Here is a 17,690-nt window from a genome sequence, read left to right as displayed (position 1 = left end):
TTATGAACATGTATCATTCTGCCTGTCCCAAAGAAGCTGATATGTTCTCTTATCTTTGCTTCTGTTCTTAGTGTATTAAAAATTTTTCAGTAATTTTCAAGTTCCTAATGACATTACAGATGATTGAATTGTCTTTATTGAGTTTAGATAGAATTTGTTTGGTGAAATTTTATCCTTGGGTTTTTTTTTTATTTCTGTGTATTGATTGTTGTTGGACTTCCAAGCAGTTCCAGGATATCTGTGTGAGAAAACACTGTAGAATAAAGACTTGGTTATTCTGCAGTCTATTTTATGTGAACACACTTTTAGTAAAGAGTGGATTTGCAGATTCAAGGGTTCATCTCCTGACAAAATTTAGAAACTAATTTATGTATGTATAATAATGTAACTGTGAGGTGAAGAGACATATTCTCTCAAAGCGTAATAACATCGCCCTGAAGATCACAGTTTGATTTGATTTTGGCCTCCCTTTCTGCAGTTTCGTTTCCAAATTTTTCCTGGCTATGTAACCTTTCCCTCATGGTGAACAGAATTAAAATACTGAATAATTACTATTTTTCAACACAGACGCATACTTTATCTTGAGCAATTTATGTATGCTAAAGAGTTAGTTGTAATTTTAATTGGAAAGTTCAATGGTGAACTAATGGATTTGTGTTTGGCTTTTCACAGGGACAAGAAAAGAGACAAAGAAAAGGTCAAGGAAAAAGAAAAGGCCAAAGAAAAGGAGAAAGAGAGAGACCGAGAGAAGGAGAGAGAGAGAGACAGGGAAAGAGAGAGAGATAAAGAGAGAAACAGGGAGAAGGACAGGGAGAGAGATAAAGAGCGAAACAAAGATCGAGATAGAGTCAGAGACAAAGACAGGGATAGGGACAGGGACAAGGATAAGGACAAAGATAGGGACAGGGACAAGGACAGGGAAAAGGAGAAAGAGAAAGAGAAGGAAAAAGACAGAGAAGAGGTAGATGAGAACAAAGAAAAAGAAGAGATTGAGAAAGAAGGAGAGAAGGACAGAGAGAAGATTAAGGATAAGGAGGGAGATAAGGACAAAGGAGGGGACAAAGAGAAGGACAGAGACAAAGAAAAGGAAAAAGATGGAGATAAGGAGCGAGAAAAAGAGAGAGATGATAAAAAGAAGAAAGATAAGAGATCCAGAACACCCCCAAGAAGCTATAGCTCTTCAAGAAGATCTCGTAGCTCCAGCAGGTTTGTTTAGAATTTTTTCATGCGTTTTTTGACTTGTCAGTTCAGTGAGGCACCATCCTAGTTTTTGTGTATCAATATCAGCATGTCTCTTACTAATCAAATTTGTATTATTTCTGTTTTGTAGATTTTCCTATTAACTAAAATCTATTACAAAGAGCTCTGTACGATGCCTGATAGAACGTAGTTTCTTTTTGGGCTGCTGGTGCTTGCCTTTCACATAACCATATAGCATAGTCCTTGAGGACAGTAAGGAGATGATTCTTGTGCCATTTCTCTGCGTTGGAGCCATCCAAAAGTTCTGATAAAGTGACATCACACATCATCTTTGTCCTGATGAAAGTCTGATTCACTATTACATAGTTCCTTGGTTACTTACATACTATACAGTGTTGGTCTGTAGATCTTATGAATAGTTGGGTGATAGTACTTGTCACTCTTCAGCTGGATGGCTGAACAACAGGAATCAAGCATATCACTTGGCTGGCTAGCCATTTGGAATGTGAATGTATCTCAGTTGGAAGATAAGGATACCTTGTTTAGCTGGTTAGATGGCCAGGTACAAGTAAAAAGTAACATTCCTTAATGATGCTGATAGTAAACAGGAAGACATTCAAGTTAATGTAGCTGTTGTTTTTGCCTCTGAGGGTGGCTAAACTGGGTGTAAGTCTGGATAAATTCAGTACAGCAAAAGGAGACTGTGAGATCTATTATAAGCTCTGTAAGTGGACTAACTCAAGCATATTCTAAAAGCATTGCGGCTAACAAGTTCAGAAGCTTTGGTGGAAACAGTGCTTTCTGAATACCTCAGCAATTAGGGAGTTCAGTAATATCACATGTCAAATTCAGATACCAAATTTTATCTGTTACCTTGAGAGAAAGAAATGCTGGATTAATTGGAAAAAGTTCTATGTATTATAATCATTTAACTGGACAAAAGCAAAATTCCCATGGTCCTCAAAATTCAGGAGTTCATAGTTCATATAAGGCAGAAGAGGGTGTAATGGTTTCTGAAAATTCTGTTTGCGTTATATGTAATGTCCATGTTGTTTTGGTCATATGCAGCTTCCTGTTTTACTGCATTTTTAACATTATTTCATGGGATAAAGAACTGCGGAGCAGACGTAGCTCTGCCAGCTTTGAAAACGTAACATTTTCTGTCTGTAGGCCTTAGGAGTGTTGAACTAAGTAAGTGTAGAAAAAAGATTTTGACAAATGTGTAGCTTATATAAGAACCTTGGTGGAAGATCCAGTTCCTAATGTCAGATAGCAAGTGTAGTTAGCTGGATGTTACCAAAAATTCATAACTCTAGTTTGCAACAATTATGTTCCCCTTTAAGAATCTTGCTGTTTAAGAAAGCACCATGGAAGGCTCAGTTGCCCTGTACTTGGGCAAAGAATTCTAGTGGACATCAGTGTGCATCTTTTCTAGTGGGCTCACAGTACAAAACCCTACTTAATATGAAGGTTTTTTTATACACATGTTACTAAACAAGGACAATGTTCTTTTGAAGATGGAGGATGAGAGAAATACACTTTTTTACACGGATTTACAATTTTTTTTTCAGATATAGCATTATCCTTAGAGTATCAATACTGGGGCCAGTATTGTTGAACATATTCATCAGTGGCCTAGACAGTGGGACAGAGTGCACCCTTGGCAGGTTTGCAGACAATGCAGAGCTGGGGTAGAGGCTGGTACACCAAGGAGTGTGCTGCCATTCAGAGAAACGTCAACAGACAGGAAAAATGGGCTGACGGACATCTCATGGATTTGAACAAAGAGAAAGGCCAAGTCCTGTACCCAAGCAGGAATAACTCCGTTGCACCAGTACAGCATGGGGGCTGACTGGCTGGAAGGCTGGCTGGCAGAAAAGGCCCTGGGGGTCCTTGCAGCAAAGGCCAGTGGTATGCTGAGTTGCGTTAGGCAGAGTGTTGTGAGCAGGTCAAGGAAGGTGATTTTTCCCCCTTCCTCAGCACTGGTGAGGGCACATCTGGAATCCTGTGTCCAGTAGCAGGTTCCCCATTACAAGAGACACACAGATATACTGGTGTGAGTCCAGTGAAGGGCCACAAAAACTGATAAAGGGCTTGGAGCATCCTCCATACAAGGAGAGACTAAGGGAGCTGGGATTGTTTAGCCTGGAGAAGAGAAGGCTGAGGGGGCATGTTATCAATGCGTATGAATACCTTATGGGAGAGTGTGAAGAAGACAGAACCAGACTTCTCAATGGGGGCCAGTGACAGGCTAAGAGGCAGTAGGCACCTACTGACATATGGAAAATAAAGGCTTTTTTCTAATGTTTAAGTTGTGGTTTTTTTCTGGGCAAACTGGAACCAGTTACCCTGAGAGATTGTGGTGTCTCCATCCATGGAGGTTTTAAAAATCTGTCTGGATGTGGGCCTGAGTAACCTGCTCTAGTTGACCCTGTTTTAAGGTGGGGGAGGGCGAGATTGAACTACGTGGTCTGCAGAGAGCTCTTCCAACCTCAGTAATTCTGTTATTCTCTGAAAAGTAATTGTGAATGGCTTGGGCTACAGAGTCACAGTTAGCTTGCATTTAGGGATATCTGTTTACTTTGGTAGTTGACATTGCCTAGTTGAAATGGTTACAAACCCTTCTGGAGAAGATAATCCAACAAACTGGCATTTTCAGCTGCCTGGATTTGCAGTGCAGCACTGAGTTGGGACTGCTGATCCTTCACCTGATGAGTGTAAAATGTTGGACAAATCGTCATCTTTCTGGAGAACAGGAGAAGGTGGAAGGACCTTCTAAGAACTAGGTGGCAACTGACCTCACTTTACTGACAGACAGTATACAAGTACTAGAAATCAGATGGCTATTTGCAATTCCTAGCTGAAGGAAGAGGCACAGACTAGAGGAAGAAGAGCATCTGGCTCTTTCCAACAGACATCTACAGGCTAGCAGAGGGGATAGGTGCAGAATGTTACTTCTGTGTTATGATGAAGAGACACAGGATCACTATCAAAGTATTCAGACTTGTTTTTTCTTAAATTTTGCTATTAGTATTGCTTAAGAGCGTTAAAAGAACAGGTGCACAAAAATCTTTATCTAGACAAATGTAATAAAGATGGGAACAAATACTGTCAGACAGTTGTAGTTCTTCAACTTGCAATAAGAAAAGCAGAAAACAAAATCATTAAATTTTTTTCTGTGCAGCTTCAGAAGGTCGTGGTAAATGATATTGTCAGAGTATCAATCTAGATAGTGATACTAAGCATATCTTAAAATATCCTTTTGTAATTTATCTAATAACTGTTCTTTTCTTGGCTTTTCTAAATATTGAAGATAAATATTCACACCTAATGGTGTGAATTGCAAAAGCAGGTACACATAATTGTAGCTTTTGTGCCATATCTTGAAGTGCCTTCTCAATTACTTTTTAAGTTCCCTATTTTCATTTAATGGTTCTTCCTGACTGCTTTTCCTGTTCTATGAAGAGGTGATAGGAAAAATTAATCTTTCTTTGACAGAGATGGGTTCTACATTTATGTTGAATGAATGTTTACTGGCTCAGTTTTTGCTTTATTTTAATATGTGCCTCAGCATGTTTGCAACCAGTTGTTTAATGTTTTGTTCTATGCAAGATGAAGACTCCATAATAGCAACGTCAGCAAATCTCATATCTATGTAAACCAGCTGTTTTGTAAAATACTACGAGCTCTTCAGTGTGTTACAGAATGATAACATTCTGTCTGCTGAGCAAGGACTGCTAGGAAAACAATAGATATTAACTTATTTATTCTGATTTTGACAACAGCTTGAGCTTCATTTTGCACTGCTTCTAAACCAATAGGACTGCTAGCATATGTCTTTAGGAATTAAAATTTTGTCAGGCTGAACTGAAATTACAGCGATCTTCAGGTTGTAATGTTACATTTTGAAGTTAATATTGCTCAAGTTATGCCTTTTGTCTTAATGTGGTTCTTCATTCAATTGGGTTCTTTTCCTGACTGAAGAAACTCGTACTTAATACAGGATTAGTGAATTCAGTGTGTTTCCATTGTTATCAGGTATAAATACAAGCATGTGAGGATAAAAAAAAAAAACTAAAATCTGAAAGGGCACAGTCTTTTTTTTCCCCCTTCCAGCCTCCCCTTTCCCATCAAAATGAAACATATGAACGTTTTTTTTGCTTTTACAGTTCATATATTGGTGGTGGTATATATTGTTAAATTCAGGGATATTTACTTAGTTGTGGTGTCCAGTCATTTTAAGAGCTTTCTGTTTTTATCTGGTTCCTGAGTTTATTATTTTTATTCTTTGATAATCTTTAATTTCTTGGTCCTGTAGAGAAAGGCGTAAAAGGAAGAGTAGAAGTTCCTCCAAGTCTCCTAAAACATCCAAAACAACAAAAAGAAAGTCTTCACGAACTCCTTCTCCAAGAAGGTCAGTTTGATATAAACATAAAAGTTAATGAGCAGTAAAAGAGGAAGAACTTATAGTATTTTCATTGTTTTACTGCCTTTGCACTAATCATCTCAGATGATTTCAGTTGGTCAGTATGATTCAGTTTTAATTTAAAACAAAACTAAATCAAAACAAAAACCTTCACAAATTTGAGCTTTGGTATGCTTTCAACTAGAGAGTTTCAAATCTGTCAACAGTGCAAATTTGCTTCAAATTAATAAAAGCCCTTTATCGGATACAGATTAATTTTTCTCTTTGCAAATACCATGTGTACTGAACATACGTATTCTTTAGCTCTCTTCAGTCAAATAATCCCCTTGTCTTTACGAAGGGGGTTTTGTTATGTTTGGCTTTGGTTTTTTTTTTTGAAAACCCACAGATGAGAGTTTAATTTGCAGTTAAATGGTTTGAAGCTTGTTGCTGTTGGATCAAATTCTGATTTGACTAAATACTTTCTTAAACAGAAACAAGAAAGAAAAAAAAAGAGAAAGAGATACAAATAATGAAAGAAGAGAAAGAGAACGCTCCACCTCCAAGAAAAAAAGTAGTAAAGAAAAAGAGGGAAAGGAGAAATCTGACAAAAGCACCACTGCTTTGAAGGTAAGCTGTGTGACCAAGTGATAAGCAGAGCTAAGTGGTGTTAGTGGAGCCATTATTGAAATTTGTTCCCTTCTTTTTCTTTCTTTTCCTCCTCCCTTCTTTTTCTCCTGTTTTCTTAACAAATTTTTACCATTTGGGTCTAGCTTTTACCAGCTGGAGACCTACAGTTGGTGTTAGTGGGCCAGTTGGATAAGTCTGCGTGTTTGAACTTCACTGGACTTGTAGGAGCTTGTGTGAATAGGTTACAGAAACACTTTGTTTTGGTTTCTCTTTCCTGTTCTGTGCCATATGTTAGGACTTGGCTGGCTGCCTATTTGTATGAGCAGGCAGAAAGCAGACTGTGTAACTGTGGAGCAGCATTCAGGGACAGCTTGTCTGTCAAGCTGAAAAGACTACTTTTTTAATAAACTTTCACTCTGCAGTTCAGCCTCTCCCTGGTTGCTTTAGTCCTGGTCTGCGTGTTGGACTCTGGACTCTGCAGTAGTAAAGTTGAAGAGTTGGGTAAGAGTGGTATGGGATTTTCACCTGCAAAATAGAAGGTGGCATGAATAAGAAAAGAAACATCTTCAAATTGTTTAATCTTAGAATTTGAAAAGCAGCATGCCTTTAAAGAGCAGTTTGTTGTACTCAAAATTATCCAACTGTTATAAAACAGCTGGTTTAGGTGACTCTGTCCACGTGCTTAAGTATTATCTTACCCAAGAATTCTCTTAAAATGCGTCAGATACATGACAAAAAATATGAAAGAAAAAATGTAATTCTATTTTATTTATAAAATATGGTGAAATCTTAATTTCTGGAGCTGTTTCTCATAGGTGCCATGATGCGGCTTGTTCTGTTTTTCTGCATATTGATGATAAAGACAGATCACTTTATGGCAATAATTTCTTGGATGATGGGTTGTTAAGAATGCCTAGCTTCAGCCAATTGAAAAGAAAGTTTTTTAAAAAAAAAAAGAAAAGAAAAGAAAAGAAGCTGACACCTCAATTCTAAAAATTTTTGAGACAAGACAGGCATGTAAAAATTGAGACAATAAAAATATTGGAGTCAATAAAAGTATTGGAAGTCATATGCTGTAATGCTAAGAATATGATTTTTTTGTAAAATAATTTTATCTTTGGTAGGACAAAGATCACACTAAAGAGGATCAGAATTCAGAAATTGACAAGGAAGTAGACAACAGAGATACACAAAGGACAGATGAAGTCAAACTACAGCACAATGGGAACTGTCAACCAAATGAAGAAAATCTCTCAATTAAAATGGAAGAGGTTTAATGCAAAGACTGGACCTCTGATTCAACTAAGGAATGAAATCCAAAGCTTTTTATTTCCCAGAATGAGGAAGAAAATGTCAAAGCAATCAACCTGAATGTGTTGATAGTACTAGTAGCTCTTCCAGTTTTTGTGATAGCTTTGTTGTCTTCTTGCTGTAAAGCAAGAGAGCACGGACCAGTAGTTATACCATGAAAAGGCAGATGCCATCAGAACTATTCATCTCTGAAAATCCATGCATTTCCATCATGGCTGTACTTATTTGTAAAATGATTTATGTTTAGTTTTACCATAAGCTGTTACAAATAAGTAGAAACTGAAAGATGTAGACCTGTACTACCCCAAAAAGGCTGAAGATAATGCATTGAAGGTTGTTTAAAATACTGCTTGTTGATGAATTTTGTATTGTTTTACTTCGTGGGTTAAAAAATCCACAAAAACTTCCATGTGTACTGTTTGATGTGCTTGGAAATGGTGCATAAATATACACTTTCTTCTGTTGTAAATGACAACTGTAGGGAAAGGGTTTTTAAACATAAATGCAGTTTGAGGGTTTTTGTGTTAAATACCCACTGACTAGTATATTTTTTATTTGCTCACTGCTTGAGATTCTTGGGTTTTATTATTTAAAAGGATTTCTTACTAATATCCCTAAAATTAATATTTCTTTTAAAGTATTTGAACAATGCATGCTATTTTCTTGTTCCTAAAAGGGACATTGCCATGTTATAGATAATAGGTTAGCTTACTGCGTTATTTTTGGGTTGTTTTGTTGTTTTCTTTTGTCCTTCCAGAATTGAACACATCTCTATGATGTTATCAGAATTTAGAGCTTTGTTTTCAGCTGTACTGCAGTGTGTCTGTTCAGCTGCAAATAGTACAGGTGCCATTATGAAAATAAACTTCTATTTGTTTAAAAAAACATGGGAGCACAAGCAGAAGCTTTAGTGCCTTCTTAAAATGTGGTATTTTCTAGAAATGTGTATGTGCTATTACTCATTTTCAGCTAGATCTTACATGATCTCTATTGCTATTTTGCCACCACCATACTGTAGACAAGAATGCAAGTGGTTTGTCAGAATGGTTGTTTGATTCACTTGTTAAAATACTAAAGCTCCATTTTTACTTTTATTTTTAGAAGAGATTTATAGATGTAAGCAAGGATGCAATTTGGGGACCACCACTGTACAAAAGTAGTAGCAGAATACAAAGCATTTTCTGATCACCTGCATCAAAGACAGCCCTTTAGATATTTTATCTATATTTGGATGGCCTTAATTGTTACCTCTCCATCATCTTCTCTGATACCCTGTTGGGTGATATAAAAGGAATTGTATGCAAAGAAGAGGGGATAATAAGTTCTAATTTACACAGGAGTTATATGGTAGAGGGTTTTTTTCATTCTTTGGGGAGAAAACATGTAAGAAGAGAATGACAAAGCAAGTATTTTTGTCAAGGTAAAACATGGCTTGTGTTTTCCGAACTAATTTAATCAGTTACATGAGATTTCTTGAAGAGTCATACTTTTAAAACTTACTTATACCTAAAATCAAGTAGAGTATTTTTAATACAACTTAATACAATCAAATGACTTAATTGCCTTACCTCATGGGAAGTTATTTCTTTCAGTTAAAATAAAAAACTTCATAGCATATTAACTATTTGCTTTCAGTTTGTTTTTCTTTTCCTTTGCATAGTTAATTCTTAAAAAAAAAGCATATTACAGGGGATGAAAAATTTGCCCAGTTTCTAAGGTAATGAAACCCAGTTTGATTGTGAAGCTGCTTAATCACTCTTCATTTTTGATAGAATTTAGTGTTCTTGCCACTGTGTACATTTAAGACTATAGAAAATGCTTTACCATGTAAAGTATAGACAGTCATTTTTGTGATGTTTAAGCCACATGCTGTTGGCTGGTAAACAGCTTATTCTGATAAAGGAGTGACAAATCTGTATGCTTACAGAAGACTGTGAAGGATTGTGTCTTGCAACAACAGCTGTCTTATTTATGATGTGTAAGTAGCATAGAACAAAGCGATTGTTTGTATACTTGCTATCTTTGGTACCATTTCACTAATAAAATTAAGTATTTTAGAGGGACATTTCTGCTGGTACATACTTACTGAAGGAATATTTTTAGTTATCTGGTCTTATTCACACAGCTCCTTTGATTTGAAATGTGGATACCGGTGAAAATATACATGTATTATTTATAGTATCTTTGAAAAACGAAGTTTCTCCTTTGGGAGGAATTAGAATTCTTGCCAGTGTATCATGTTTCAGCTGGTACTAGTTTGATTTCTTGAGTTTTGTTATCCTGAAATTGTGTAGCTCTGTTAGATATCGGTTACAGAATATGTGAAGGATTGTGTACAGTTAGCTAAGAAACATGCCTTTGGAAATGAATAGTTAAGGGTGGCAGCCTTACTAGCTAACTTACGACATGTGTAAGTCCATATGCAGCACGCTGTTATATTGTATGTGAACTATAAAGGTTTCCTTACAAAAAAGTTTTTTCCTTAAAAAAGGTAAAAAAAACCCAAAACAACCAATCACCAAACACACAAACACACCTCAACTCATATTCTCTGACAAAGGCTGTATTTTCTGGTTTTGCTTTGTAAATACTGTGCAGATCTGTGAGGTAGTTAAGTTCTGTCTATGTGTTAGGTGTTTTACAGTTCCTCTCTTCCTAAAAAAACACTACTAGAGAGCTATTATTCTGTAAAATGGCTATCTCTGCGGAGCAGCTCATTTTTAAGCCAGTAGTGTAGCACAATAATGAAGTTCCTGCTTGGTCCAACAGGTTTGTGTGCATCATCCATTAAATGTGTCCATCTTCCGCTGGAAGTCCATTGCCTTTATCGTTAACAAGTTTGCATGCTGAGCTGCTGTGTCAGATTGGTTGGTTTTGCACTTTATAAATGAGATTAAATTGAGTGGAGGTTTTGAGAACAGTGTAGTTCATGATAGCTGTATTGTTTTAAATGTAACTTCATTTGAGTCAGCCTTTATTTGAAAATGTTGTGACTTGTAATTGCTCAGAAAAGTGATGATATGGTGCCGTTTTGCTAAGACCATGTAAAGCACTTACGCATAAGCTTCCATTAGCGACCACAGTTACTTCACAGCAGTGTTTCTGGATAATAGATAGGCTTTTTCTTTGGGTTTTGAAAGAAGGTAGCCGAAGACAGCTGCTGGTGGATGAAACAGGATGCCAAGCTCAAAATGAAAGGTGGCTGTGACTTAGATAAATTCATCGAAGTCAATAGGTTTACGCAGGTGTGAGGGATGAAATTTTGTTTGCAAACAGTAATGGTAGTATGGAATGTAAAGAATAGCAGTTTTCTTATTACAGAATTAGAACTAAGAGGGGGAAAAAAGCACTTAAGTTGGAAACTACAAACATCTGAAGGATACCTGAGAAATTGGTGAGATGTGGGTTCTGCCTACTCATTAGTCACCTGCTTTTTTTTTTATGGCAATTTCAGATAGATATATGTGAACTAGCTTTACATTAGCTGGCTAACAGCACCAACCTATATGCACAGCTTGGATTCTGAAATGAGCTGTGGCCAGTTGAGTGTGTTTACTCTGCTGCAAGGAAGGTAAATTCTGTAGTCTGTAGCATGCTTTCCATTGCTTGCTAGGGTTTTCTGGCCCAGTTACTTCTGAGGCAATACTTGAAATTACTTCTAAACTCTGCAAATCTATTTGTTACATGGTAGCTTTTCTGTGTTGCCCTTAGCTTGTGCTTGTATTTTGTAACAGTTAAGAGATTAAGGGATTTCTGTGATTTTGTTTTGGTCTAAGGAAGAGATGATAAATTAAGGCTGCTTTGTATGGTACGAATTATTGTATACTTCATGCTTGTCCTTATTACTGTGTTATTTTTTCATTCACATGTATGACGGTTGCAAGCAGTGATGCCATACTGATGTGTGTATCTTCTACTTTTAGGTCCGACGCATCTGCATCACTGTCTTTTTGTTAGTTTGTAATGAAACAAGGTTAGAGTTCATGTATTTTAATTTTACTAGCCATTCACTTGGAGAAAAAAAAAAACCAGACAAAAATAATCTTGAATTTTGTAAATGTTAGTGTGAAAATTGCATTATAATGGTAAAACGAATAATGTTAAAGATATGAATTCTGGACAATGACTTGCGAACTGGGGCGTATTATGGGTCCCGCCTGCCACTTGGTGGCACTTTCAATTTTATAGCAATCAATTATTGCCTTAGGTGTTACCATAATTTTAAAAGTGAGAATTGGACTTAGTGACGCAAGTGCTGAGATCTGTAATTTGCTAAAATAATGTAAATCTGTAGGCGCTTAGTTCAGAGAGATGTCGTTTTCTCACCAGAGATTGGAGTGTGGACAGTTGAAATCTGTAGATATCGTTAAGTGTTATTACCTAAAGAGAATCTAAAACTTAATTTTGTTTGCTAATATGTAAACAGAAAAAAAGTTTTCAGCCTGTACCTTAGGTTTATTTTTATATGTTGAAAAGTTAATTAAAATAATATTGAAAACTAAAAGCACTGGACAAAGGGAATTATTTTTTTTTTTATGTAACAAATACACTTTAAATTGTGTTTAATTTTAAACTCTTAAAATATGTCTTTGCATGCCATGTTTATTTTTATTTCAAATTCAAGAATGCTTCATTTGTAGGTAAGTCCTGTTGCAGGATCTGAGCATGTTAGTATGGGGATTTCTTCTGTATTCTCTTCAATACAAAACAGCTTAATAAACTTGTCTGACCATATGTGGAGGCAGCTACTTTCCCCCTAGTTTGAGAAGACACAGCTCTAACACTTCGATTATGTATTGTTTAAGTAAATACTTCAGTTGAGAAGCTATCTATGAACTTCAGTTTTCACAGTGTTTTCTGAAACTGAACTCTTACTATCCAAGAGGGCAAAATTTTATTTTTTTTTTAATTGTCGTGACAGCTTTGTGATTTTTGAGCTTAATACAGGAGAACATGGACAGCAAAAATTGGGTTTTAGCTGTTTATATATTTTCTTCTGGAAAGTTTCAGCTTACACTTTTTTTAATTCATTAACATTTTTTATGTTAATCTAGTGCCAAATTTTGGTGTAGAAAGTATGTTCTATACTAATCTTTTTAATCAAATTATTCTTCTCAGTTGAAAAGGTTACATGTGTTTTCACGTGAAAGCAGTGGGAAAAGAATAATTTCATCTTCTTTTCACTCAGTCCTTGATGTTATTGATGAGCCTGCCAGTTAAGTAGCATTCTTAGAAGTTGTTGCTCTACTCAGTAAAATCTTTCTTGCTGCAAATATTTAGAACTACTGCACTGATGAGTAAATCACGGGCCGCTTAGAAATCGCTACTTCATAAATACATGATTTTCATAGTAATTTAATCAAAGAGATTAGTGATCTGCTCTGGAAACATCAAGAGAGTAATTTGATACGCACAGTTCACATAGTCTTACCCGAAGATCCTTTCTGGTATTTTTCCCGTTGATACAGGAGCTATGACTAATTTGTTATACACAGCACCTATTACAGTCTGGGCTCAGATACACCTGGGGAACATAAGCACTACAGCAGCAAAAATATTATTTCCCTTCTCTAAATTCAGTATTTCTAGTAATAAAGTATGTCTTCTAAGTTTAAACATACAACCAAACTTGTTCCATGTTGGTAGAGTATATTTTTGCATTAATGAAACAACTGTGAAATGGTACAAGTAAAGAAATGTCAAATGCTGCTATTATGTTGTAGTTATTTTTGTAAATAAACAATGTCCCAAAGTTTTAATGGTGTCATAAACTCACTTCCACTAGATTTGGATGAGATACAACAAATGACTGTGAAGCAATTATCTCTCTCCCCCTTCCCCCCGCTTCCCTCTCCCTCCCTCTCTCTTCCCCCAGAGAGTCAAGTGCTTTGTAACCAGTCTGTTGGACTGATACCGACAGGAATATTGTAGGAAAGCTGGTGGGGGTTAAGTAATTAAATGTACCATCCCCGTTTAGTTAAAGAAGAGACTTCTGAATCCCCTGGCTGAGCAGGGGATTTTCTTCTCCAGAGAAAACTACCGTAGTTCCACCAGGGAGAGCCTGTCACTTCTAAACAGTAAGTTAATAAATGTGGCTGTAGAGGAGTGTATGTCAAAATTCTTTTTTTTTTTTTTTTTTTACTCTTTTAAAAGTAGGATGAGTTCATGCAGAGCTGACATTAACAGTACACGTCAATTTATTGTCATGGATATTTTCATGTTAAAACTCACTGCTTTCAGTGCTTAAGCTTCTCTATTGCTTTGTATAATGTGTAAGAATCTAAATAAACAGCAGTGATTAAGGAGCAAAGGTTTGAGATGTGCTTCTCAACAGACTTTAACTTGTTCAGTAGGGATCTTGTAATTTTTGAGAGCAGTCACGTCTGTAATGAGACTTGTGGCGGTTTTAACTCCTCCTGGTCAGGTGATTTAGTGAACACATCTGGTCTGAATAACTGCATTTCACCTTGCTGCTCCTCTGAATGTGAAAGGGAAAGAGAGATCTGAGAAATATTTTGAGATGTCTTAGCAATGGTTCAAAATCATGTATTACCTATTTATATAATATACTACCTAATTTCCTTAAGTAATTACTCACTAAAAAGAAATTGTTTTTAGAGGAGTTGATTGAAAATTGACTAAAAAAGTGACGGTCTTTTAAAATCAAACTTTTTTGTGTGTACATGGCTTGTTTTGCCTACTTGTTTTAAGAAAACAGGCAAACATGAGTTAGTACTAGTCTTTTGTTAAGTGTGCTGCTTTAGTATCAGACCTGGGGAAGACTGTTTCTGTTTTTCTCTCTGCAAGTCTTACATTTCTTTTTAAAGATAGAGCTTAAAGAAAACCTTTCATTTTTATTGAAGTAATATTTTAAAGGGTTGATTCAGATTACTGGATTTAGAATTCCAAAGCAGATGCATTGGTCCCCATGAAATGCGGACATTAAACAAATGTATAATCATCATCTTCATCGGATTTGTCTTACTGTGGTGAGGTAACGTTTTCCACAATTGCTCCTCTGCTTTGTTCAATTTTGAGGGGATACTCTTCTTATTTTACTAAGACTCATTTAGTAAGTCCTCTGAGCTGTTAAATACTTGTCTTTCTACTAGCTTGGCATTTTCCTCACAAGTATGCAACTCTTATGCATCCCAGTCATCCTGGCTGGTCTCGTCAAGACTAGCTATCTAGTCAGGACTAGCCTTGTCTGAACCGTGCTGTAAATCATACTAACCCACACAACAGATCAGCCTCAAGCAAAATGACCAGTATTTCTGAATGAACCACAGTACAGAATAAATAGAAAGATGTTACGAGATGGTATATGTTAACCAGGAACAAATAGCAGTGCTTTTTGGTTTGTTTTGGTGTGCCCAGTTGAATTCTCTTCTAGCCAGAGGAGATTTTGCGTATATATGTTATTAAAGGGTTTATTGGAATACATAGAAGAGGAACTGACCTCTACAAAAGATGTTAACTGGGTATTTATGATGTTAATTGGAAGGTGGTGTTTGATCTGTCCAAGTTTCATTTGTACCAGCAAGGAGATCATTTGATCTGTTAAAGATCCTTAGAGCTGTGATATGTTTGTTCTGTTGCTTTATTTCCAAAGAGGATGGAAAGATGACAGCTGTACATTTATGATGTGACCCTGTGAGAGCTGGAGACTGCTTTATAGTGCCATTTCTTAGGTATTGTGGGACACGCAGTAAGTCACTGAAATAGTCTGTTCTTCAGTCTTCTAATTTTATAACAGGACTTAAAGTACTTGCTGTGTTCAACCAAAGTGTGGCAATGCTGAATTTACTACTTTAAACTATACTTCAGAATCTTTTGATGGAAGAAAGTGTTAGACCCGGGTCATTGCATTGCACTGAATGCATTAGAAATGCACATTTACTGTACTTTGATGGCTAGATGAAAGATGGTAGCCAAGTATTGCCTAAGTTAATTCATTCTAATAAATCAGATTCCCCTTGATCATTTTTACCTGGGGTAATTTATAGTTATAAGGACTGTAGTAATTCAGTAGATGACAATAAAACATAGAAATCCTATTTCTTTTATTTAAGAACTTTCTTTTCTTCTGTCAGATGTGTAACTCTATTCCAATAGTAGCTCACAGCTGCAATTGGAAAGAGTAGCATATCCCTTTTGAAGTGATAACTTTTCATGGCTTCTGTGTCATCCTCTGCCTGTAAGAAATTTTTGCCTTTATGCTCTTGATAGAGAGGGACAAATAGAGATATATAAAGAGCATAAAGGCAAAAAGTATTATTTTAGAGGCTATATCAGCCTTCCAGATCATAGTTCTCAAGAGCTTTATAAAAGCAGTCAAGTATCATTCCTGTTCCCTGTCGCCCCCAGGTTTAGAAGAGCTTAATGGTTAACGGTCCAAGCCTGCTGGTTCTGACTTACAGGCACATATATGAGATGTAAAATGCCTAACATTAGTCATCAAGCATCTCTGGCTGTGTTAATGATTATTTATACCATGTAAACCGTTGCTGCTGTTTGGTGCTTAGCTAATTGGAAGCTGTGAAAATGTTTGGGTGGAGGCAGGGTTTTGGGCTTGGGGGCGGGGGTTAGAACTATGATTCAGTCTCCCCATTCCTTTTTGTATTACAAAGGTGTGAACTTGTGTACTATGAACTATGAATTGGGGTAAATTTGAGATGGTGGAAGACCAGGTGTGTAAATCATGATGGATGGATGAATGGGTGTACTGGTTGAAAAGTACTGCATGCCTGGGAGTGGGTTGGTTGCAATGTGAGACAGAAATGAAGGTAGTTTGCAATGAGGGTCTGCTGTTAGATGGGTATTTAGGCAGGATTCTGATTTTGGGCTTCCACAGAGGCTTGGCTTTGCCACTATGATTTGGTAACCTTCGACACCAGCTTTCCAGAAAGCTCATGGTGTTCTTGCTTTTGAATCACTGCACTAGTGTTGACAATATACCCTTTCCAGCACAATACATTGAATCAATAGATGGAAACCTTCCTTTTTTAATATGGTTCTGTGTATCACTTAGGTTGACTTTGCAAATTGCAGTCTGGGATTTGCTGTAGCAATACCTTGTTTTGAAAATGTTGCCCTTCATTGCTGCAAACTCAGGCTGATTATATGTCCTGAGAGAGAAATCTCCAGGAAATATTCAAACCCCTTAAGGCTTGTTGAGGGAATTACAGTGGAGAAACAAAAATGTTAAAGCCAGAATCTGTCCTGGAATTTCAAAAAGTATAAGGGCGATAGCTGATGTAGGAAGAGCATCTTCTTCAAGCTACCCTATGCTGCGCTGCAGTATGCAATTCAATGCTAGAGCACCCCCTTTTGAGCTATCACAGTAACGTTTCAGATATCGTTTGAAATACTGCTTATTTAGACATACAGTGTGCTGCAGGCTTTGTTACAAGCCTACTGCAGAGCACCACTATTCTTAGTACCCTACCACTGCTATTTTAGTACCCTAGTGCTGTAGTAATCTGCTAAAATGCACTGGAATGTGAGGTACCTACTTATAATTTAATAGGAGATACTCTGCGTACGGGTTACAGGGCCTTTTTAGTCATATCTGAAATAGCTTCATTTTGACTCTGAGGACGTGCCCAGTTCATCCCCTGGTCCCTTGGACCAACACTACGGGACGGAGGCTGATATATGTTGGAGGTTTTCAATTGCTTGCATGCAGCTAATTAGCTGATGAAATGTATTTGTTTCAACTGTTTCTTTTTTGGGGGTGAAAGGTAATTTAAAATGCTTGGGAGCAGGAAGGTGCTTTCATTCAATCTAAATCAACAGAAAATGAAGTAAATCTGTAGTCCTTACTCAGTCTATGACTGCAGTGAGAGTTTTGCCAGTGTAGGAAAGAGATGGGAACTCTAAGGTTGGATTCTGCTGACATGGCACTAGACAGAGTACTGTGGTGCCAGTATGAAATACTGGGCCTCCTGGGCAGCATGGCTTGTTCCAGGTCCAAGACATATTGGGACTGCTGGAAGGACAGACTATGCAAGCATAGGTGTATAAGGAAAAATAAACAGTGTATCTTACATTTTGTTCCTAGTGCTTAGAGCTCTGTCAGTCAACTTGTTCTTTGCATCCAAACCTTCCCTTTTGTTCCTTGAAGCTTTCCAATAACCAACCA

The 17,690-nt window shown here is 36.8% G+C and overlaps 1 protein-coding gene across 4 annotated transcripts in view; it reads left to right on the top strand.

Annotated features, from left to right (window-relative positions):
* The window catches only part of SREK1 (splicing regulatory glutamic acid and lysine rich protein 1), a 39,772-nt gene extending 30,605 nt beyond the window's left edge, over positions 1 to 9,167 (top strand). For all 4 annotated transcript variants that reach the window (XM_049796551.1, XM_049796554.1, XM_049796553.1 and 1 more), the window contains 4 exons: positions 673 to 1,206; positions 5,519 to 5,614; positions 6,100 to 6,235; positions 7,360 to 9,167. In XM_049796551.1, coding sequence (XP_049652508.1) covers positions 673 to 1,206; positions 5,519 to 5,614; positions 6,100 to 6,235; positions 7,360 to 7,512 — 919 coding nt within the window. In that variant the 3' untranslated portion in view covers positions 7,513 to 9,167. The remainder of the gene's footprint in view (positions 1 to 672; positions 1,207 to 5,518; positions 5,615 to 6,099; positions 6,236 to 7,359) is intronic.
* The last annotated feature ends 8,523 nt before the right edge of the window (positions 9,168 to 17,690 follow it).

This window comes from Accipiter gentilis, chromosome Z (assembly GCF_929443795.1).
Source record: "Accipiter gentilis chromosome Z, bAccGen1.1, whole genome shotgun sequence".
NCBI lineage: Eukaryota > Metazoa > Chordata > Aves > Accipitriformes > Accipitridae > Astur > Astur gentilis.
Note: the sequence above shows the minus strand (reverse complement) of the source record. Positions and strands in the feature narration are given on the sequence as shown.